The sequence below is a fragment of the Leptopilina boulardi genome, unplaced genomic scaffold, assembly GCF_019393585.1.
Source record: "Leptopilina boulardi isolate dan_hultmark-lab unplaced genomic scaffold, ZJU_Lbou_2.1 LbouV2_208, whole genome shotgun sequence".
Taxonomy (NCBI): Eukaryota; Metazoa; Arthropoda; class Insecta; order Hymenoptera; family Figitidae; genus Leptopilina; species Leptopilina boulardi.
The window spans coordinates 1,540,092-1,564,743 of NW_026137761.1; the positions used below are offsets into that span (position 1 = coordinate 1,540,092).

Genomic DNA, 24,652 nt, shown 5'->3' on the forward strand with positions numbered 1-24,652 from the left:
CAGGTAAGTGTACTTCGGAAAATGCAAAGTGAAGAAAATTTTTTGCCGAAACTGTAAATGCTCCATAAGAGTGTGAGAAATAAAAAATATTCTTATTTCTCTCACTCTTATACGTTATATTATATGATATACATATAGGTAGCCTCGCTATACCGAGGTGTGACCGTACCCTTAGTTATTTAGAAAGCTCTGTTTACAATGTAATACTAGTTCTTATTGGTGGACATGTTGATATACATTTTGTTTTCTTTTCAATAAAATGTTTTAAACATCATTTAAAAAACATGAGTTTAATTTTAATTTAGTCTTAGAATACTAATATTAATTTAACTTGTATGGTTGGTTCTAATATTGAAAAATAATTTGTAAAATTGCTCACTTTTATTTCTGCATTTGAAATAACGCGGGGATTTCTAACCAATTACAGAATGTCGCTTGCGTGTGCATGCATAAAAGAAACAGTCTGGATAAGTTTAATGTTTTTGCGAACGCGAAAGGTTGTATGCACACACGTTAGTTTTTAGGAATACGTAACTGGATGTTTCTCCTGTTCTGAAACATGGCTGGCTCAGTTTATGTATTAGTGAAATTTTGTGTATAAAGACATTAAAAGAAGCTGTCTTGATCAGTAAACGTTTCATTTACAGAGACAATGACTTCAATACATTTTGTTGTACATCCGTTGCCTGGAACGGACGATCAATTAAATGAACGGTATGTACAAATTCGTGCTCTATACTCCAATAAGCTAGACTTCCATCAAGTCTAATCTAATGAATAATTACTGTCCTGTTATAATCAGTTGAACTATTTTCAATGTTTGTGACAAAAATAGTTATTTTATTATTTTCAGTAGTTTTATTTGCAGTTGCTTCTAAATTAAATAATCTCAAGGCTTTTCCAGTTTTCCTGTGATGCAATGACTTCATCTTTGATGATTAGCATTAACGATAGGAATTGTTAACCGCTATAAACTCCAATGTATTTTATTTTTATTCACCTTCTTCTTGTTCTGATAGTTTTCTTTATAAATTTCCTTAATATTTTCACCGGTTATAGTTTTATGCATGCAAGAAAAATTTATACGTAAAATACAAACTTTTGAACGTTTGCATGCATATTGATCAAGATATTATTCATAAATTCAATAATTTTAGCCTTTCATTGAACCAAATTATACGGAATTAGTAAGAAAACCTTTTCTGTTTTTTAATTGCTTATTTTTGTTGTTGGTTTTAAGTGTCATTATTATACACAGGTGGAGCGCAAAGATTAAAAATATTAATTTGAGAAGGATATTTTTTCAATTCTAACCTAACACCTTTCACTTGATTTTTTTTTCTTTTTCAAAGTTTCTAATAATATGGATGTACTATCGAGTTTAATTTTAATCGTGATAAGTTTGAATACCACACTTTATGGAATATGATGTTCTTACTCCATTTTGTCATTCTTACTCGTAAAATAACTTATCAAATTTTCTTGTATCTTTCTTTACTTTGAATGAACGTACAAATCCAATTAAATTCTTATCTATGTATTTATAAAATATAAATTTCAATGACTTTTCTATCAATTTTATGCAAAAATGTTTTAATAGAATTTTTAGTGTTTTTTAATTTTGCATATGAAGTCGGTTTTTTACTTTTTTCTTACTAAATATCTTTAAATTTACCCTATATTCTTAATTGGAATAGTGTAAAATAAAAAAATTTCTTTTTGATGTGTTTTTTTCAATCAACAGATATTTCATATTTTAAAGTAATCGAAATGAAATATGAGTCATACTTTTTAGCTTTGTCAGTATTAAATGTAATCATTAACAAGTTATTTGAAGGAAATGCAGAGTATTGTTTCTTTAACTCTTTTTAATTTGAAAAACATTTGCAGAACATAATTCAAAATTAATTAATTTATTAATGCACGTGTAAATGAAATTATTCGCTCATCTTTGATAAATTAAATGTTAAATAATGGAAATTATTTGAAAAGTATTGAAATTTTCATTTCAGATTGAAAGAAGTGGCAGAGAAGATTAACAGATATGGATTTGTAACATCACCAGCGCTTAACGGTCTAAAGACCTCCGTTAAGCGACTAGTTGTAGGACCTACTCACATTGCTCTTCTTATGGAGGACAATAGAATTTGTCGAGTTGCATTCACAGTTCTTTACGATAGATTGGATTTAAGAAAAAATGAACCTAACAGAAGGTATTTTTACAACATAAATTTGCGATCGCTTAAATTAATTTTTTTTAGAAACCTTTAATTTTCTCTCACCTTTTTTTTATAAGTTATGCAATTTGAAGTTGTAAGTCACCTTCTGCAATACACTTTAAGGAGTGACTTAAATAACCTTCTTTATTTTACAGAAATTTTATCAACAGATGAAAAGTTTAGTTTTTCTTTGACGTTTGAATGAACAAATTAATTATTTCCAATAAATCGATTAAAAAATGTTTACATAACCATTAATTATTATTACTTTATTCGTTGATTCTTTCAACATAGAAAATAATAAGTTCAATAAATATAAATTTCAATTTAAGGGAGTAGTCCACGTTCGGGCCGTAATTTCGAGCCTCTTTTTAGGGAAGGTTTGCGAATGAACTTCACGTGAAAATAAAAAAACGATTTTTTGCCTTTTAATGTAACACTCTTAACTCTTAAAATATTGCTTGAATTAAAAATAATATTAACACACACGACCTTGAAGCGTTCGTGACCGCCTGAATAAAAAAATATATATATTATTGTATTTGTTATTACGTTGGTTAGGTCTAGGCACGAGCTTTTTTAAAATTTTTTAAATTTCTCATTTTTACAGAGTTTTTTTCCAAAATAATTTATTTTTAACCGCTTGTGTCCTGACCTAGAGCAAAAACTTCTAGCCGAAGTCTTACTAAAATGTTTGAAAAACACGAGTTTTGGGAAAATGCGTTTAAACATAAATGATTGAAAAAACTTACGACTTAATTGTCTACACCAGGGCCGTCGAGTTCATCTTTCTCATTGAGAAGATGTTGCCGGTTTACCAGTTAGAAAAAGCATGGCATAATAATTTAACGAAAATAATGGAAAGGACCAAGCGCACGATCATGTTGGGGGTTCAATTACTCATTAACTAACAACTATTCCTCAATTTCCTTCATAGGGTACATTTCTAATAACCTCTAGATTATAAATATGCAAAAACAAAAAAATAGATTTTTTCAACCATCGAACGTGGACTGCTCCCTTAAGTATCTATAAAATTGATAAATAAATTAAGCTTTTCAATACTGTCTTTTTAACAATTAGATAACAATTTGAATTGATACACGTGTATATTTAATTAAAAATGTATTTTTTAAAAATAAATCTATAATTTTCCATGAAAAATTTATAGTTAAATATGAGACATTTCATTCAAAAATGATCAGTCGTCTCAATTTTTTTCATCTTATGTTTTTTGGTAGTGTTTATCGTAGCGAAAAATGTTTGATGTTTTTTTAATGTAAAATTGTTGAATTTTTAGAAAGTGCTTTTCAATTGGAGGAATCCATAATTTCTTTATTGTAAATTGTTAATATTATTTAATTATTTGTGTCATAATGTATCAATATAGGATATTATGATATACTTGCGTTGAGAGGGTTAAAATTAATTTTTTAATTTAAATAAAATAATATAAGATTTTCTCCCTAGAAAAAGAAAGTGTGCTTGAAAAAATATTTTTTGATTTTTGAGACAAAATATAAACAGAGAACAATTTTTGATATCTTAAAGAAGATGTTTTTTGAGGCTCATGATTAAACCCCAAATTTGTTTTTTCGAATTTTTATTTTCTCGAAAATCGTTTTATCTAAAAGGAATTGACTATAATTTTTTCAATTCGAATCGTCAGATTATATAATAAAAATACTTTCGAATTATTATTTGACAGAATTTTTTAACTTCGAAAGAACATTTTTTATAATTTTCAATTTACCGAATAATCATTTCTCATAATTATTATTGTAGAATAAGAAAAATAGAAAAATACTAATTCTCTACAATAATAATTATGAGAAATGATTATTCGGTAAATTGAAAATTATAAAAAATGTTCTTTCGAAGTTAAAAAATTCTGCCAAATAATAATTCGAAAGTATTTTCCAAAAAATAATTTGAAAAATTTTCTTTTGCTACACTAACCTCTAAAGTTAAATTTTACACACGGAAAAGTGTGTGTAAAGAAGCTCTTTTTAAAACGGTGTGTAAAGTGATTCACTTTACGCACTGAAATTTACTTTAAGCACCGAAATTTTTCTCGCATAATATAAGGATTGTTTTAGACCATACAAAACCACAAAATTAAAGAAAGAACTTTACTTTTAAATTTATACACTACTGCTTAATGATATTTATACAATCGAAATTATTCTAATAGAGAATTGGAATTCTTCATAATAGGTACTTAACTTTAGAGGTGGGTGTTGCAAAAAATGTTGTATGATACACGTGCGTAAATCTGATTATACGAGTGTGACATTTGCCTCGTGCTGCAAATATCACACTCGTATAATCACTCTCTTTACGCACTTGTATCATAAATAACTATTCTATACTTATAAAAATGTTTGCAGCAATATGTTAAAAAACAAAATTTTTACAGAACCTAGTGTACATCATGAAAAAGGCTTGGAATTATTAAAAGTTTATAAATTTTTCAAGTTTAAACATTTGCAATGTTTTAAATGTTTTGACTGTAATATTTGACAAAGTTAAGTACTTTTTAACGCATGATCCTCACTTTCGTGCATCGTCAAGTTTAAAAAATTTTTCTCGAAAATGATAAATTCTATTTTTGCAAATCTTTTATAAGTCAATTGTTTAAAATTAAATAGTATCAATTTAATTTTAAGCCACGGTATCTATTTTTATTAATAAATAGTAAATTATATTGTAAACTTAAAATGTAATAATATTATACAATAATTATTAATTAATAACTTAATTTAACACATTTTTTAAACAGTTTTAAAAATAAATAAATTGTTTTTAGATATCTGTCGTTTTTAGAACATATTTAATAGAGAAAGTTTATTAAATCATAATTACTGTCAATGTTCATTCATTTTTGTAAGAATAAAACGTAATTTTCCTAAACTCATGGTGAGTGATAGTTCTAATGTTGAAAAATGTAAAACACGTCAAAAAAATATGTACCGCCAACATGGGCTTTTATTGTACCCTTAATTTATTAAATATTTATTTTGAAATGTTTAAATTTGGCTTTTGCTGTAACTTGTATATGAGGAGAAAAGTGTCTGAAACTGAAAATTCAGCATTATAAATATTCATATTATATAATAATAATATAATCATATTATTATAATGATTTTTTAACTTTCTGAACACTGTTCTCTAGAATATGTTTTATTTTAAAGAACTTGCAGAATAATTTTCTAAGAATTTTCTCTCTTTCTAATATGCTGTTATGGTGCACACTTTGAGTTTGAAAAACTCAAGTAATCTATAATTTATTAAAAATTTCTTAACATTAACTATTCTTTTATGGTGGTTTTACAAAAAAATTATTTATATTAAAAAATTATTGAATATATTACCAGGGCGTCTAATAGTCAGGAAAGCAAATTTCCATAATATTTGAAATTTATTTCTGGTCATTTAATTAAAAACCTCTACTAAGTTGAAGTATGAACTTTTTGTGTTCATTTCATGAAAATTTTGTTAAACGATTTAAACACTTTTCCTAAACTTATCCGGTGCATTAATAATTTAAGTGATTTTTGACAATTGAGTTTAAGTTACCTTTAAATATTCTTCTATTTAAAAAAAATATTAAGCCATGACATTGTGATTAATGAACTAAGAAAATGTTCAAATTTAACATATTTCAAAATTAAATTTTTTAAAATTTGACTGCAACAGCGCGCAGACAAAATTCAATGAACTGACCATATATAATTTTTTCTTTGAATCCACAAAAATGGCTATAATAAAATGTACACCGAAAAAATTATATTCTAAATTTAAGAATAGGAAGTTCGGAACATTATTTTGTAACCTCAAGTTTTGTACTTTTATTATTTTATTTTTATTTATTATTCAAAGAGTATTTAATATTTGATATTAAGACTTACAAAAAGTATAAATTTCTTGATTCTGTACTAAAAAATAATAAAATATAGTTACAGAAACTTTCTTCTTTAAAATAATAATCACATTTCAAATTTTTTCGGAGCTTGTAATTTTTTTAGGACTTCCTAAAAATTTTAGGTTTTGAAAATATTTTAATTTTGGAATAATTTAGTTGATATTAACACTTGTCGTAGGTGTTTTGCTTTCTTTAATAGATATGTAATTTACAAATTTTTATATAAAAATGTAAATATATTTTATTGTTAAAGTACCACTTGAAGTCCATAAATTAATATTTCTTTCCTGAAATTTAAATTCTAGAGAAATAAAAATTAATCTTTTTAAATTAAAAATTTTTAAATGTTTTTTCCAAAACGTAGCAATACACCTACTTCAAGTTTTAATGGGAACTAAATTTTATCAATATTAAAAAATCTCAAATTTTTAGGAGGTCCTCAAAAAAATTACAAAATCTAAAAAATTTCAAATATTATTATTGTCTTATAGACGAATATTTCTGCAACTATTTTATCATTTTTTCGTACAGAATCAAGAAATTTATAATTTGTTAAGTCTCAATATCAAGTATTAAATACTCTCTGAATAATAGTGTTTTTTAAAAAGTAAAAAATTTGAGGTTGCAAAATAAGATCCGGAACCTCATACTTTTGATTATTAATTTCATAAAAAAAGAAAAATTTAAGCCATAATATTATGGCTAATGAACTAAAAAAATGTTCAAGTTTAACATATTTAAAAACTAGAAATATATCAAATCTCAATTTTTTTTCAAATTTAATATCTTAAATTAATGGCGACTGTTATTGAAAAAGCAAATTAAAAATAACAATGAAATTTGACTGTGCCTTATAGGTTAGAACAAGAAACTAATAAATCTAAGATTTCTTTTCATGCAGATTTTAAGAAAATTTAGCATCCGTCTGCCTGTCATTCACCGCTTCTAAGTCGAACTAGATTCAATGTAGGGTTAAAGTAGATTTATGTAGGATCAATGTATATTTAAAGTATCAAAACTTGAAGTTTTGTTAAATAACTTATTATTTTCAATTTAAATTCGGTAAACTCATTTAGCTTCCAAAACACTGCAAAAAACGAATAGTAAAAAAATCATAGACATGACTGGTCATTTTCATATGAAATATCCCGTATAGAAGAAAGAGTCCAAATCCAAAATGTTTAGAATATGTCAAGCAATTTAATTTTTCAGGAAAATTTAACATTTAAACTTACACTGTTAACTTTGATGCTTTAGAATTCGATTCGAACTAAGCTTTATACAGCTTCAGTTTTCACTTCTAATAAAATTTAATTTATTTCAAGTATGTACTAGGAAAAAAAATGTTCAATGAATAAAATGTAGTTAATCTAAGAATTTTTATGTGCACATTAAAAATATAATTTTGTTTTTTATAGTACCTCAAAAAGTCAAGTGGGAAATTCAACTTCTACACCAAGCGGAAGCGGAAACACTGGGACTGGAAGTCGAGCGGGTATATCACGTTCTCGAGCAAGAATAATGCGAGGAAGTTCAGCAATCAGAGGAGGAAGTAGTGGAAGTGGTAGTGGAAGTAGCGGAAGAATAGGACCGCCGGGAGTAATAATGGGAGGCAGCAGCAGCAGCAGCAGTACGCGACCCATCGTTTCTGTGCCAGCTCCTTTTGTTCCCGATGAATTGATTGCCCAAGCCCAAGTAGTTTTGCAAGGTAAAAGTCGAAACATCATCATGCGAGAGCTGCAGCGTACAAACTTGGACGTCAACTTGGCAGTTAACAATTTATTATCCCGAGACGATGAAGAAGGCGACGACGCGGAGGACGCTGCCGATGGCTATGTACCAGAAGACCTTATATCTCTTTTAGACGGTGGATTTAGTAACGAGCACTCTGTCATCATCGACGCAGATTCCATGTTCTCGGAGGATATGTTTGGCTATGGTGGAATAAGAAATCGCAGTAGTTCATCAAGAAGGCTTGGGAGTGACAGGGACGGAGAACGTTCAACGGAACGGGATAGGGACAGAGACAGTTTCAGTCGATGGAGGGATCGTCAGTATTATGGACCTCGGCGATGGTTGGAAACTGCTTTGAAAGACTCCTGGGAGAAGGATCCCGACAGCAAGAAAAAAGAATTGGTCTCACAAAGTCCACTTTGGATATCTGAAGAATTGGAGTGGTTCCACGAACGAATTGGCGAATCACCACCGAAATTTGTACAAATTGCAGCTCTCTACAGTGAATTGATAGGCGTGTCCTCGACTGGACAATTGTATCAATGGAAATGGGCAGACTCTGAACCATATAAGAATCCTGAAAATCCAAATATTCATCATCCTAAGACAATAAATTTAGGCCTTACGGGAGAAAAGATTGTCAATATTTCGGCGACTGCGATCCGCTGTTCCGTCAGTACAGAAAGTGGCAAAGTTGCCACCTGGTTAGACGATTTGCTCGGTCCTGTTGCTTCTCGATTAGAACACCCTGCACAAGCTTTCTCCGAATTTATTCTCGACAAGATTATATCTCTTCACACTTGCGCACTATATACAGTCGCGAAACTCGAGAGTGGATCTCTTTATTGGTGGGGTGTCTTGCCTTTTGCTCAACGTATGAAACTCTGGGAGAAATACAAGGCGAAATCTCGTAAACACAAGCCATCCACAGCATTGTCTGCCGAAATCAGCTATGGCACTCATGTCTGCATGAAGAACAGTCCCATCTATCAACCCGGAGCAATTGGTTTCACTATCGCCAATGGCGTTCCCAAAGTTGGACAACTGCTGTCAGCTGTTTGGAATTTGGATGCTATTTGCAGGTTCAAGATCCTTCCCCCCGGCTCACTGGCAAGTGCAGTCTCATCTGAGAAAAGGGAAACCAATGGCAACAACACAAATAGTGGTTCCAGCAATAAGACCATTCACAAGGAAACTGCCGATCGACTGGACATGCCTCCTCCTCCGTCACCGGCATCGAGCACCTGCAGTGATACTGGAAGCATTACAACGAGCCACAAGCGCCAAAAGAAAATGGCTCCGAAAAGCGAAAGCGAGCCAGACAGGAAAGACGAGGAGGACTGGCATTTGAAAGAAGTTGTCTTTGTTGAGGACGTGAAAACTGTTCCTATTGGAAAAGTGATTAAAGTTGATGGATGCTATGTAGCTGTGAAATTTTTCTCCAAGGATTCCAAAGAGAAGGAGAAAGAGAGCAAGGACAAAGATTTCAGTACCGCCGATTTCAAGGACCTAACAGCTGAAGAATTAATTAAGCTTCTCGCGGACTGCAGACTCCTCAGAAAGGATGAATTGCAAGTGATTAAACCTTCGATGAACTCTCGAGCTCCAGATTGCTTTCAGAGAACACCCAGACGAGTCAACATTCCAGAAAGTTCAAACGAAAATCTTCTCACTATCGCAATTGACGGACAAGGTATTCACGCGATCGTTAAGAATGGATTAAAGCTCACTTATGTCATCTACAATTTAAGCACCGGCAGATACGTTCAAGATTGCTATATTCCCTCGGACTTGAATGCATTTTTGGGTTTGCAACCTCAGAATATTAGTTTGACCAGCGCCGGTGAAAATACCGAGTGCTCGATGATACTTCGCGACGGCAACAACACCATCTACCCGATTGCGAAAGACTGTGCGGACGCGATTCGTGATTCCAATTGGCTTGATTTGACGCCTATTTTGTGTATTGGTGCTTCCACTATTCCACTGCCGAATATTCCTTCAATCAATTTGAAGAATCAGGTCGCAGTTATTGCCCTTGCATTTGATAATCTCATGTTGATGCCCCGAATTCTCAGGTGTGATTACGACGGCGTGAAGCAAATCTTCGCCACTTTGGAACAGGACTCAAAAGGATGCTCGACCCAGATTCAAGCCATTTTAACCGAACGTTGCGATGGTAATAGGAATATTCTTCACGCCTGTGTCAACATGTGCTCACCCACTTCGAACAAGGAAAACGATCAAGGAATCGAAAGAGACTTGGTAACGAATGCAGTCGACGCCAGTTCCGCTCCAATCGAGGAACCTATTCCGACCTTGAATTGGCCTCCTGAAGCTTTCGACAACACATCCGGTGAGGAGGACAGTCTCTTGAGTATCGGCACTGCCAGCATTTCAATGATGAACAAATCGGGCAACAACGCCGCAAACAATACCTACATCATCGATTCGGTTGAGAGGCGAAACAATGCACTCCTCATTCTAAAGTACATGTGTGACAATCCTGTTTTGGCGCAAAATTTGAAGGAACTGCTCTCAGCGAGAGACGCTCAAGGTCAGACACCATTGATGCTCGCAGTTTCTGCTCGCGCTTATCACGCTGCGCTCATTTTACTCGACACCATTCAAAGAGTCAATAGAGACGGTAAAGACAGCTCGCCTATGATTCTTCCTCCAGATTCCAATCCTGATTTGTCTCCTTTGTTCGTCACTTGCTGCAATGACACATGCAGCTTCACGTGGACCGGTGCTGATCACATAAATCAGGATATTTTTGAATGCAGAACATGTGGGCTGACTGGCTCCTTGTGCTGTTGTACAGAGTGCGCTCGTGTTTGTCACAGAGGACACGATTGCAAATTGAAGAAAACTTCTCCAACCGCTTACTGTGATTGTTGGGAGAAATGTAAGTGCAAAGCTTTAATTTCTGGCTTGCAAGGAGCGCGTTACGATCTTCTCTGTCGCTTAGTGACAAGTACCGATTTAGCCACCAAGATTAATTCGAGGGGAGAAAGTATTTTACTGTTCCTCGTGCAAACTGTCGGTAGACAGTCAATTGAGCAGCGTCAATTCAGATCGACCCCAAGACAACGGCCAACTTCCGCCAGTCGGAAGACAACTTCGGCTGATGGCATTGGTGCTGAAGCAGACATGCCTGATCACGATTTGGAACCTCCGCGATTCAGCAGAAGAGCTCTTGAAAGACTGTTGAACGATTGGCCAGCAGTTCAGTGTATGATAATGTCAGGCGTTCATGAAAATCCGATTGACCAATTGTTTGGAGACCAAGGAAATGGAAGTCGTCAAAGTGGAACTGCATTGCTCGATAAATTCACTCATTCCTTGATTGTTAAGTGTAGTTGTGAAATGTTGGATACGCTACTGACAACTTTGATTCGTGAATTGCAAAACGAATCAGTGCCAGGTCGACAAGAAGAAGCAACGAATGTTGCCAGACGGTTTGTAAGATCAGTCTCGAGAATATTTGTTATATTCACGATAGAAATGGCCCCGAACACCAACAAGAGAAGAAACACTTCAACCAAATCGACAACTTCGAATACAACGCAAACTTCACAGCCTTTGCTCAAGTGTCGTAGAATCTTTCAAGCTTTAATTAAATTAGCGGTGGAGGAATTGTGCGAAACTGCCGATTCTCTGATTGCTCCTGTTAGATTGGGAGTTTCTCGTCCCACTGCACCATTCACTCTTACGAGCTCTGCCATTGAAGTTATTAACGGATCGGAAGAATTGTTTTCAATAGAGCCACTAATTCCTCATAATGGAATAAGTCCTCAGATTTTAGAGGCGGGATTACAGGCGCAGCCGGGAAACAGTAATATTGCAATTGCAAGAGATGTCTCTGCAATGGACGAGACTGAAGGAGGCGAGGAAGTTCCAATGGACATTGATGGCGATGTGAGTGAACATGAGGAATCAGGTATCTCTGGAGCAGGTGTCTCTGGACAAGCTCTTGGCGAGGTGGACAATAATGTTGGCGGAGTGGGAGAGGAACAAGCAGGCGATGGAGAATCTGATGCCGAATTGGATCTTCTTGCTGAGGCTGAGGCTGAAACAGATTCTGATTCTGATGACAATCACAGCAATCAAGATGCTGCTTCTGCACAACGTAGTGTACAAACTGGAGCAACTGCGGGTTCTGATGGCGGTATGGGATCTATTTTGCTTTTCCCTGAAGTTGAATCTGGTGAATCGAGTCAACAAGAAGATGACGAGAGTGAAGCTGGAGAAACTGATGAGCAGGACAATGATGAATTTCAAATTGGTGATGAACAACTAGAACGCCGAAGGTAATTTAATTTAATTATCATTTATTTATCTCTCTTACCAGTTTGCAGTATTAGATAAATAATTAGGTAGGTACATATTCTATTTCAATTTTATAAATTATTATATATTATTAAAACATTAAGGATGTTTATACCGGGGAATGCAGACCATCAGAAAAAATTATTTATTTGACATTTAAAAAATTAAAATATTATTAATAATATTCGTTGGAAGAACAGATACTAAGTTTTAAGACAAAAATGTTTAACTTACAAAAATGATTTATTTATGCATTAATAAATGCAGGTCTCGGATCGACTTTAAGGCGCAAAAAAATAGATTTAGTCGATTTACCTTGCAACAGAGGTCCATTTTTTTATTTTATTTAAATTTAATTATGTAAATAATAAGTATTTTACTTTAAATAATTGCACGGAAAAAAATTTTACGACGAGAACGAGCTATTTGGGAATATAATTAATATGAAGGAACGAAACATCCAACGCTGTGAATAAGTTTACCGCAGTAGCCAAAAGCTTAGCCAATTCGGCTATAGTGAATTTAGAGTTCAATCTTTCTGGTCAGCCATTTCAGCAATACAACATCGCTGGTTCACTTTTGACGAAATGTTTAATTGTTATGGCGAAAAAATTCTCAGATGCAGTTGTACTTTTTTCCGTGTGATATTATTACGATATTAAATCTATTTTATTAATTCCTTAATAAGAATAATTCTATAGTAATATTATCAAAAAAATTTATTTCGAATATTTCAGAATCGAAGACGTAAATTTTTTTAATTTTAATTAAGTAGGACAAATTTCTAAAAAAAAATTTAACAACAATTCAATTTTAGAGTTTTTAAAGAAATATTAAAATTATTAAAAATAATTGATCTTTGAAAGACTTATATAGTTGAAATTTTTAGAAATAATTAAATTTCAAAAGATTTTGTTAAATTTTACAGAATTAAAAATAATGTATCAAATAATTTTAGATTACATTTTTTTAAAAGAATTGAATATTCAAAGATTTACAATTCAGATTTTTGTAATTAACCGGATGTATATGTGCACCGCTTCTTGTGTACAAATTATCTCAAACAAATGTTGACGGATCGCCCTGAAATTTTGCATGCTAATTCTACTTACTAATACCAAAAATCGGACACAAGGATTTCCAAAAATATCCACACAATTTTTTTTTGGGACCATTTTTTAAAAAAGTCAAATATACATTTTTTGATAAAAAAGCTTTTTATTATAAAAATTTCACTTTATTTATTTTAAAACCGTATTCTTTGCGTTAAAACGAATTTCTTAACCTATATTAAGTTCATATTTTACCTAAATTTATAGATGAAATCATTATTTTTATTTTTTCAAAAAATTTAAATTTTTTGTTTTTGTTAAGGGTTAGGGAGGCATATAAATTGGGATTAAATTATGATGAGTTAAGACGCGGAAAACAAGATTCAATAGGAAACTGAAGAATCCTCAACACTGTAAAACGAAAGGTATTAATTTAATACCTACTTTAGGTACTAAATTGTTATTTGGTTCTATTTTGATACGTAAAATCGATACTATTTTAGTACTTTCTTTTTACAGTGAAAATTCAGAGTCATTATTAAAACAAAGGATGAAAAAAATTTGAAAGAACTTAAGAAAAAGAAAAATTTAAGAATTAACAAAAACTTCTTCAGGAAATGCAAAATCGAAATTGAAATAAATTTAATTAAAAGTATTAAAAAAATTTTTTTTTTAATCTAAATTAAATTAAATATTTTCTGCGAGGAAGCATAATGTTCGTGAAATGAACATCACATTTATGTAATATAAATCTCGACCCCTTTTTCTTTATTTGAAATTTTTGGTGATTAAGAATTTATTAGAAAGTGCAGACAAAAATTGAATTTCAAAATATTTTCAAATAATTGAATTTTTGAAGAATATTGTAAAAAATCATTTAAAATCATTAAATTTTTCAAGAGTTACAGTCGTCATTTTTAGAAATAATTAAATTTTCGAAGGTTTTAAATTGAAATTTTTTAAAATAATTGAATTCAAGTGATTTTGAATTGAAATTTTTTGGTGATTTCTATTGCTGAAGAATTTATTAAAAATAAAAGACAAAAATTGAACTTAAAAATTTTTTAATTGAAAAATGTTTTCAGATGAGCGTAAGAGTTATAATTGAAATTATTCAATTTTAAAAAGTTTTAGATGCAAAGTGTTAAAAGGTTTTAAATTGAAATTTTTGGTAATTTAAAAAAATTTAATTTTCTTCAGTTTAACTTAAAAATACTCTGGGGGTATAATTGAAATTTACCAATTGAAATAATTATTAACTAATTTAAATTCTATTGTCACTATCATAGTATGACCTAAACACCATTTGTGATAATTCTTCATTAGCATCATTTTTATTTCAATTAATTTCTTATTTCACGTAATCTTTATCAAAACAAATTCTTTTCTGACATAAGTTTTATGTAATCAACTTGGTGTCATTTTTTAGCTAATTTTCATTTAGCTCAAACTTTATTACATAAATATATGATATAAATGTATTGTATCAGTACAATAACAGTACGTTATACTAAGTCACAAAAGTTTTCAGTACGTCGTACTCGTATAGTACTCGTATTCTACCGATATTGCATACCGGTACGCCGTACTAGTACAGTACCTGGTTCCGTGCGAAGGTACATGGCTGGTACAGTACCAGTACGTCTAGTACGCCGTACTAGTATTATACTACTACCGTACATAATGTGTGTTATCTGGGTATGTATATAAATATGTATATAAAATGTATCCTGTCGTGTAAGGGGGTATTTTCTTGAAAAAGGACAACGTTTTTTGACCTGTCAAACAGTCAGGGAAAAGTCAGGGAAATGTCAGGGAAACAAATTTTTTTTTTCTGATGATATCTTTCTCTCTCCCTAAGTCTTTTCTTTTTTCTCTTCTTCCAATTCTTCCGCTGATTGTAAGTTCTGGTTCAGGTTTGTTTTTTTTTCGTTAGAATCAGTCTGAAAAAAAGACATTGCTTTGGAGAATCAGAAAAATTGCAAAACACTTATGATAATTCTAAATATAACCTCACATTCTTGATTTTGTATTTGCTTAAATAAATCTACATATTAAGGAGAAAAATAAAAAAAAATGTGGTGCTTTAAGGTTATATCGACTGCGCACATTTTCTTTAAACATTAATTGTGTAAAAAATATACAAGTTAAAGAAAAACTGTAAGATTAGTTTTTTTCTATTGAATTGACAAATTTAATGAAACAAAATTTACTTGAGAAAAGTTGTTTGTTTTCGAAAAAACTATGAATTAAGTTCTTGTTTTGCAATCGAGCAATATCTCGTTTTTAAATTTAATTATTAACAATTATTATAATTATAAAATAGTTAAAAACTAAATTGATTATTGATATTATTATTATTATTTTTATTATCATTTTCTTTTGTTTTTCAATCGAATTGTAATCAATTAAATTTGATTCTATTTTATGATTTTAATATTATTCATTATAAAACGATTTAAAAACGCAATAAAAAAGAAAATCCTTTTACAGAAATGTGTAAATGAATTTACTTGATTTTTTTATGAAAACACCTCAATTTCGAAAAATTGGCGCTTGTCCCCTTTTGTCATTCTATTCTTCAAATTTTAAGTATCACATTTCTCAATTAACAAATAACTATTTTTGTTTCAATGAATTTTGAATCGAAAACTACTTTGAGAATTATTTTTGTAAAATGTTTAATATCAGAAATTGTATTAATTATAAAACTATTGTTTCTTTTTATTTAGTGGTACATCGGGCAATTTACAAAGAAACAATTTGGCTCCCATTTCGATGCAATGGGCAATAAGAAATCGGGAATCGAGTACTCGCACTGCTGGCTTAAGGGTAACTGGCGGAAGTAATTTAGTCTTCATAGATCCATCATCGTTGAGACGATCTTCTACAGCTTCGACAGTTGCAGCAGCTCAAGAACCTATAACTATGGGAACAACTGCAAGTTGTTTAGCAAGAGCCTTTGGAATCGTTATTAGACAAATAGCTGATCTCTTGACGCTGATGCATGACTACAAACTTAATGCTCCATCTCTTCCAAGACTTATGGAAATTACTTATCAAGATGCTATTAACTTGCAAGTATGTATTGATTATTTAATAGTTGTGTATATTGAGGAAGTGTTTCTTGATGGTGACGCTCATTTTTTTAAATTCATAGATATATCTGGAAAGTCATCTAAAGCCAACATGGGATTGGCTGTTGACTGTGATGGACGCTACAGAAGCCCAGTTGCGATTTGGAGTATCGCTGACACGAAGTGCCGACCCATCTCATCCTGAACATCCTCTAAACAATGCGCCATCACTTTCTGGGGGAAACTTTTCAGGCTTGTTTAATTCCGCTGCTGTGTCTCTAACACTTCAAGGCAATTCCAATCGCAATCAACGCAGCGGCATTACTGCTAGCTCGAATATTTCCTCGTCTCAAGGATCGACGAGACTCACTGTTGGTTTCACTGGTGTTGGTGATCCTCCTAGAACCAACAGAGATCGCGAAGGTAAGGATCATCAAGTTTATCAACCTGAATCCTGTGCTGCTATAATCTTTAACTTTCTTTACGCATTTTCTACACATTAGGAGGAGACGCACATTCATCGAGGCGAGAATTTTTGTCCTATTGTCTGTCATTGATGAGAGCACACAACGGAGAACATAGGGACAGTCTTCCTGTCTTGGATGTTTCTGCTCTTCGACATGTTGCTTATGTTTTTGACGCTCTTGTTTACTACATGCGTTCTCTCTCGGATCCAAGAGGGGACGCCCAGAAGGATTCTTCGTCATTTTCGACGTGGAATGATCAGGTATTTTTTTGTCTTTAAAAATTTAATACAGATTAATTAGAAACTATATCAACCGCTACACTCGGCTGGTCGTTTTCAAGCGAGTCAAGCTGGTCAAAAAGTGTAAAAATTTTAATTTTTAAAATGCCTTATAGAAAATAAAAAAGCGCATCTTTTTTCTTAATGAATTTTTCTTCCAAGTCTAATATTTTTGTTAATAAATGCAAAAAAGCTTGAATAATTATTTTTTCAAATTTAATTTAATGTATACACTTATTAGGGGCGACTAAAGCCAATGAAACCTTAAAAAAGTTAATAAACTTTTATTGTTTAATTATTTTTAATTGCAAATTGAAAGTGGTCGGTAATCAGGTTTTCCTAGTTTCAATCACAAAAAGTCTACAGGGAGTTTTAAAACTAAGAATTAGTCGTGAGACATTTGTTTAATACTATTCAAGGAAGTTTTCTGAAAATTTTCAAATTGTTTCATAAAAAGATTTTTGAAAAATTTAATTTTCAATAAAAACCATAATTTATTTTTCAAAAACTAATTTAATTTTAGAGGAAAATTTTTCGAGTTTTTTTTTGCATTTATTAACAAAAATATTAGACTTAATAAAAATCCATATAGATAAAAGTTGCGCTTTTATTTAATGTATTTATTTATGTAATATATTTAAAAAATTAAAATTTCGAGTTTAAAATTTTTACACTTTTTAACCAGCTTGACAACGACCGGCTGAGCGTAGCGGTAGTTATTGTACGCTGCCCCTCAAATAAATTATTTAATAATTTGTTTGGTCATTGAAGATATTTTTAATTACTTTATTAAATATTTGAAGATAATTTCTATTATTTTGTTGTCTAATTTAAAAAAAATATTTACATTTGATTCAATATCTATGATAATGGCAATTATTTTGAGTTAATTTTTATTAAATAATTGAAGATATTTTCAATTTTTTGTTAATAATTCCAAAAATTGACCTTTGACTTGTAAATATGCTTAAAATTGAAGTCCTTAATTTCCTCTTGAAAATTTTGCTGAAAATTTGAATTAATTAATTTCCGTAAATCAAACTTGAAAAATTTGTAAAACAAGGAGGGGGTCCTTTATGTTTATTTCATAAACATTTTGCTTCCTCATTGTGTGAAGCAAAAAATTTGCTTTCTCGTGGAGGAAGCAATGAATTTCTCCAATTCAATTGATTGATTTAAAACATTTCGAGTTGAAAACTGTTTTAAATTTCTTAAATTTTTTGAAAAATTAACAAAATTTTAATTAATTTTGGGTGTAACATATACTCTATATATACGAATCGATTTGTTGCAATGCAAGGAATACAATTGATTTATATATTAACTTGAATTTAAATAAACACACATTTTTTTAGCTAAAATATGAATTTTTGATTTTTCAATTTTTATTAATTCTTAAAATTTAAATCAAATCTATACTTTATATATACCAATCGATTCGTCTTGATGTAAGGAAAACAATTTTATTATATACCACCTTAAATTTTTCTATTTAAAAATTTTTTCAATTAAAAAAAATGTTGGAAAAAAGACGATAAAATTTTTTTTGGGGGTATTTTTAAAAACCCTCTCGTTATTTTTGAGAGATTAATGTGATAAATAAGCCTACCAAATTCTACCCAAATCCATTGAAACCTGTTAAAGATATCATGTTCACAAAAAAGTTCCACACACACATACATACATACATACATCCGGACAATTGAGCAGGATCTCATATACATTACTATGTTGGAGCATACAGTGAATTTAATATTATCTCAGGAATAGTGTGACAAAATTGCAACACAGTATAAACCAAAAGAATCTTTTTAGTTTAGAGTTCAAATAAAATGGTAAATGTAATGTTTTCTAAATAAATTTGATATTACGTTTAGGACGAGAACGAAAATGAAGAAGGGGAGGATGATACTTTGCCAGGAAACGCTGCAATGGAATCCGATCCAGTGGAATATCCAGATTTATTGCAGGTTCCAGTTTGTGGAACGGGAAGTAGTATTAGTCAAGCGGGAAAAGGGAGAAAGCATCCTTTCTTGCAAAGATCAGACTCAACATTGTGTCTCGGTTGTCCGCCAATCGATCCATTCGATACAGTTATAAGTGAGGCATTACCACTAGCTGATCAGCCGCATCTACTGCAGCCACACTCGAGACGCGAGGATCTGTTCGGTGTTCCAAGACAACCTCTGGTGTCGAATCCAAACTCTAATCAAAATACACTTGAGGGTTTACCTACCCGACTCGGTCTCTCGACTCGCAGTATTGATAATCAAAATACCGGCGCAACTCTAACCTTGAGTCAGATTATTCAGGGACCTGGCTCCAGTACTGTGTCTGACAATCGACGCAATTCATTAAACACAAGTGAACCCGGTTCGAGTAAATGCACGGTAATAATAGGCATTGTTAATTTTCAAAAAAATTATTCCTTCTCATTATTTTGTATTTGTTTTTTTGTCTTATAGGACAAATCAAAAATTTTAAATTCCACTGCTGATGGACAATCACCAGTGGCAAGTGAACAACTTGACAGAGCTCCAATTATTGTATCGCCAAATAGTCAAGGTGATGCTGCTGCTGCTGCTGCACCGAGTGGAAAGAGTAAAGACGCTTGTAAAAATGGCAGAAGTGTCATTGTTAGAGCAGGAACTGTATCGGTATGTACCAGTTTAACGAGAAATATTTAATTTATTTTTAAATAATGTTCCATTTGTCTACATTTACTAAATGTTATGAAAAAATATTCAGGAATCAAATGTAAATAAAGTTGGTGCGCCTGATGTTCTTGTGGTATTAGCCATGGAGGCGCAAAATGTCACAGAGGAAGTTGATCCCACGGCATCGAGTCATGAAATTTCGGCGCATGAAACTGTCGAAACAAGTCCTATAGAAACAACTAAAACAGTGTCAACAATTGGTACGAATATTTCACACAACATTTTACTTGGACGCTGGAGACTCTCGCTCGATTTGTTTGGAAGAGTTTTTATGGAAGATGTTGGACTTGAAGCAGGATCTGTTGTATCAGAATTAGGCGGCTTTCCTGTCAAGGAAGCTAAATTCCGTAGAGATATGGAGAAACTAAAAAATTCTCAACAAAAAGACATTACTCTTTCAAAGGTTATTTTTCTCTTCTATTTTTTCTTTATTCATGAATTTGAGTAATTTATTAAAACATTCTATTGAAAAATAGGTTGAACGTGATAGAACGCAGTTGCTGGTCCAAACGATGAAGGAATTAAATACACAATATAACCTTTACAACAGAAGAGCCACGAATACACCTCCTTTAGCGGTAAATCGAGTTAAAGTAACATTTAAAGACGAACCAGGAGAGGGTTCTGGAGTTGCTCGAGGGTTTTACACTGCGATTGCTGAGGTATTGTTTTCATTAATTCTCTAATTGATGTGCTCAACAATTAATATTGTAAATTTCACAATTTTACTTAACTTTTACTTTCAGGCGTTATTGGCAAATGAAAAACTTCCAAATCTCGAAGCTGCACAAGTTGGAACTAAATATACGCAGTATAATGTTTTACAAAAATTAAAGAGCAGAGATCGCGATCATAATCTTAGAAGACAGGTAATTTAACGAAAATAGAATGGCTTTTTAAGGAGAAATGTGTAGCAAACTAATTTTTAAGTATATTTACGTTACTATGAGTCACAAATACAAAGAATGTAGGATAAATATCGTAAAATTAATGAGATATTGGCAAAAAAAAATTGTTATACCATGTGACTCACAAAAATGTATTAAAACTAAAATCATTATAATTATTTGAACGATTTTATGTGTATCAGCTATCTGTGAAACACACTATCACTAAGAATAACTAACAGTAAAACATTTATCAAAATACATTAAGAATTACAGATTCTATCCAAATTTGAAGAAACTATGTCTTTACTGAAAGTGTTGAAAAAAACTAAATTTACAGTTTTGGAGAGTAACCTCTCCATAGACACGATGTTAATTTAATTGCAAATATTTTCAAAACTAGACGGTGAAAATTGTTTAAATTTCACAAAATTACGTAAAATTAATTCAACTTTAACAGTTTCATGATTTTCTTTTTGAACCAAGGTTTTATTTGCAGACTTCACGATCTTCTGGGAAGTGTAGGGAAACACGAAGAGCTTTGTCATTTGACGCTCGATCCTTTCATCCATCGAGTGCAGTTGAAGGTGCTAGTGGATCCGGCACTGGTGGTTCATCGGCAAATTCTCATTCGACAACTGCAAACCATTTAAGCAATGATCATCTAACGATGCATCAACAACAGTTGGGAGATAGACTCTACCCCAAGGTAAAATTTTAGTTTCACGCTTGTCGATTAAGTTGCAATGAAATTAGAAAGCAACAGCTAATTTCCTTTCTGATCTTGTAGGTGCAAACATTGAGACCTACGTTAGCAGAAAAAATAACTGGAATGTTGTTGGAACTTTCACCGGCGCAATTATTAATGTTACTCGCGACGGAAGAGGCTCTAAGGCAAAAAGTGGACGAAGCGTTTGAGTTGATTCATAGTCACAGTCAGGATCTTGCTAATGAGGCACTTTTAGATTTAGACGTTTTTAGTTTAACTGAACGCTGCGGAAGCAGCAAAAAGAAAAGCATGGAAAGTATATTCTTAGACGATACAGAAGATAATGCTCCTCTATTTTATTCTCCGGGGAAGAGAGGTTTTTACACACCTAGGCAAGGTAGAGCTAGTTATGAACGATTAAATGCTTTCAGAAATGTAGGAAGGTCAGTAAAGATTTATTAATTTATTAATTATTAACTTTGACAGAAGAGAAAAATTGAAAAAATATTCAATTTCCTTTACAGGCTTATTGGATTATGTCTTTTACAAAATGAATTGTGTCCAATATTCTTGAATCGACACGTAATCAAATATATATTGGGTAGACCTATTCGGTTCCATGATCTTGCATTTTTTGATTCTGTAATTTACGAAAGTCTAAGGCAACTAGTGATTGATGCAGAAACTAAGGATAGTAACAGTTTATTCTCAGCACTGGAGCTCACGTTCAGGTAAATAATATAAGAGGAAAATATCATTTTGATAATTTTTAAAACTCAATTGGTGTTTTTTCTCAGCATTGACCTGTGCCAAGAAGAAGGAGGAGGCTCAATCGAGTTAGTACCCAATGGTCGAGACATTGAAGTAACAGGAACCAACGTTTATGATTATGTGCGAAAGTACGCAGAAGTGAGAATGATTAAAGTGCAGGAGAAAGCTCTGGATTCGATGAGGGATGGCGTCTTTGATGTTCTTCCGGAAGGCGCATTGGATGGTCTAACTTCTGAAGATTTGAGACTTTTACTGAATGGCGTTGGTGATATAAATGTCTCCGTTCTAATATCCTATACTTCATTTAATGATGAATCTGGAGAATCAACAGAGCGGCTCGTCAAATTTAAACGATGGCTTTGGTCTATTGTGGAGAAAATGTCTCACGTTGAACGACAAGACTTAGTAAGTATTTCAAGTTTTTTTCCTTAAACATCACGACGTCGGAAAACGGGTATAATAAAATTTTCTGATGCGAATATTACATATATGAAATAATTTTTATTTTACATAAATACATAATAAATTGAGTTGTAGAAACTGAAATATGAGTCAAATTATCTGCTTAATTATGCAAGTTTTAGTTTGTGATAATTCTATTGTCAAGCTCAAGTCTTGTTCATATTTGATAAAATAAATGGTCATTTTTCACCTTATTGAAGGTGATTTTGATGTTCTCTTAAGGACGTTTATCCACGGAAATGCAGACCTCCCACAAAAAAATTATTAATTAACATTTAAATAATTAAAATAATATTATTAATTGTACTTTCTGAAAGAAGAAATATCAATTTTCAAGAAAAAAATTTAAAACTTAAAAAATGTTCTGTCACATCGCTTCTACAGAATTTTTTAAAAATGATTGGATTTTAATGTAATATGGCTTATTTTCTTTAGAAAATGATTCTCTACAACGAACAATTTTTTAAACAATTTTTAAACAAACAAGCCGTTTGGAAAATATGGCTACAAATAGTCATATTTTCTAAACGGCTTGCTTGTTTAAAAATCCCCACGGTGAAGTTCTGGAGAATCATTTTCTAAAGAAAATAAGCCATATTACATTGAAATCCAATCATTTTTAAAAAATTCTGTAGAAGCGATGTGACAGAACATTTTTTTCTTGAAAATTGATATTTTTTTCTGGAGGTCTGCATTTCCGTGAATAAACATCCTTAAATGGATTCAGAAAAAGGAAGGTAATTTTCTCAAATATTAGGAATTTTGCAAAATGTGGAATGTATTTTTTTCTAGACAAATGTACTTACAAATGTAAGAGGATATAATTTTGCGTGCAGTCGAGACATAGAAACTAATAATTAGAAAATTGACAGGTATACTTTTGGACTGGATCCCCAGCGTTGCCTGCAAGTGAAGGTGGTTTTCAACCAATGCCAAGTGTGACAATCCGACCTGCTGATGACATGCACCTACCAACTGCAAACACTTGCATCTCTCGACTTTACGTTCCACTGTACAGCTCACGACACGTGCTACGTCACAAATTACTTCTCGCCATAAAGGCAAAGAACTTTGGATTCGTATGAACTTTGTTCTCTGTATACTTGCGATAGTCCTTAAAGGAAACCGCAATAAGCATTATAACATATATTATGAAAAGAAAATGCAAAATATGTTGTTATTTTCCTTTTTCTCCTAGAAAAATTTATAACATTTATAAATTTGTAAGGTGTAATTATAATATTTCATTATTTCGATCAAGGAAATTGGTCTTCGTCTTAATAAGATTTTATGTTAATGTGTCATATTTAGCCTTTATAGAAAAGAAAAACGAATAAATCTTTCTCAACTATTATAAATTGTTACGGACATTCAAATGTTTCGACATTTCATTCACCCAAAAAATGGAGAAAATAAGCTTTTTCAGTTTTAAAAAGATTATCATTATTATAATTATAAAAAAAAGAATAAACTTTGTAAATGTTGAATCATCGAAACAAAAATCAATCACACAAATGAAATCTGTAGGAAAATTTACATCGTAAGTGAAAAATAAATCCCAACAGTTGGTAAATTTTAGAAACAGTAATAAAAAAATTGAGAAAAATCTCACATTTACTGAGTTTTCATTTAACAAAACAACTTTCTCGTTTAATTTAATAAAATACGTAAAATCTATAAATTTCTAGCGACAAGGAAAAGCAAGGTGTTTATATACGATTAAAAATTTTTTTATTAGGCGTGTACCAGACGTAACAGAAGACGTAGATTAAGTTTTTAAAACGAGACTCACCTTGTAAGTGAAAAAGCATGAGAATTGGATTTGTCCCTTGACGTGTTACGCACCATTTCCAAGAAATACATATGTACAGCGCAAATTATAGTCGAGTACGAGAAGCAATTAAAAATTTCAAGTAAATGCACAACTGTTAAAACATAGAATAAATAGAAAACAATTCCAGGCCGATTATATTTTTTGTTTACAAAGAATAATCACTTCTTTGTAAATATATATATATATAT

The 24,652-nt window shown here is 31.5% G+C and overlaps 1 protein-coding gene across 1 annotated transcript; it reads left to right on the top strand.

Annotated features, from left to right (window-relative positions):
* Nucleotides 1–497: 497 nt before the first annotated feature.
* LOC127278578 (E3 ubiquitin-protein ligase UBR5) lies at nucleotides 498–24,241 on the top strand. The gene is made up of 16 exons (XM_051300358.1): nucleotides 498–714; nucleotides 2,013–2,213; nucleotides 7,563–12,191; nucleotides 15,995–16,343; nucleotides 16,423–16,762; nucleotides 16,843–17,066; nucleotides 18,962–19,474; nucleotides 19,550–19,741; nucleotides 19,833–20,204; nucleotides 20,278–20,463; nucleotides 20,548–20,670; nucleotides 21,188–21,397; nucleotides 21,479–21,840; nucleotides 21,922–22,128; nucleotides 22,195–22,573; nucleotides 23,503–24,241. The coding sequence occupies exons 1-16, from the start codon at nucleotides 653–655 to the stop codon at nucleotides 23,713–23,715; spliced, it is 8,562 nt and encodes a 2,853-aa protein (XP_051156315.1). The 5' UTR covers nucleotides 498–652; the 3' UTR covers nucleotides 23,716–24,241.
* The last annotated feature ends 411 nt before the right edge of the window (nucleotides 24,242–24,652 follow it).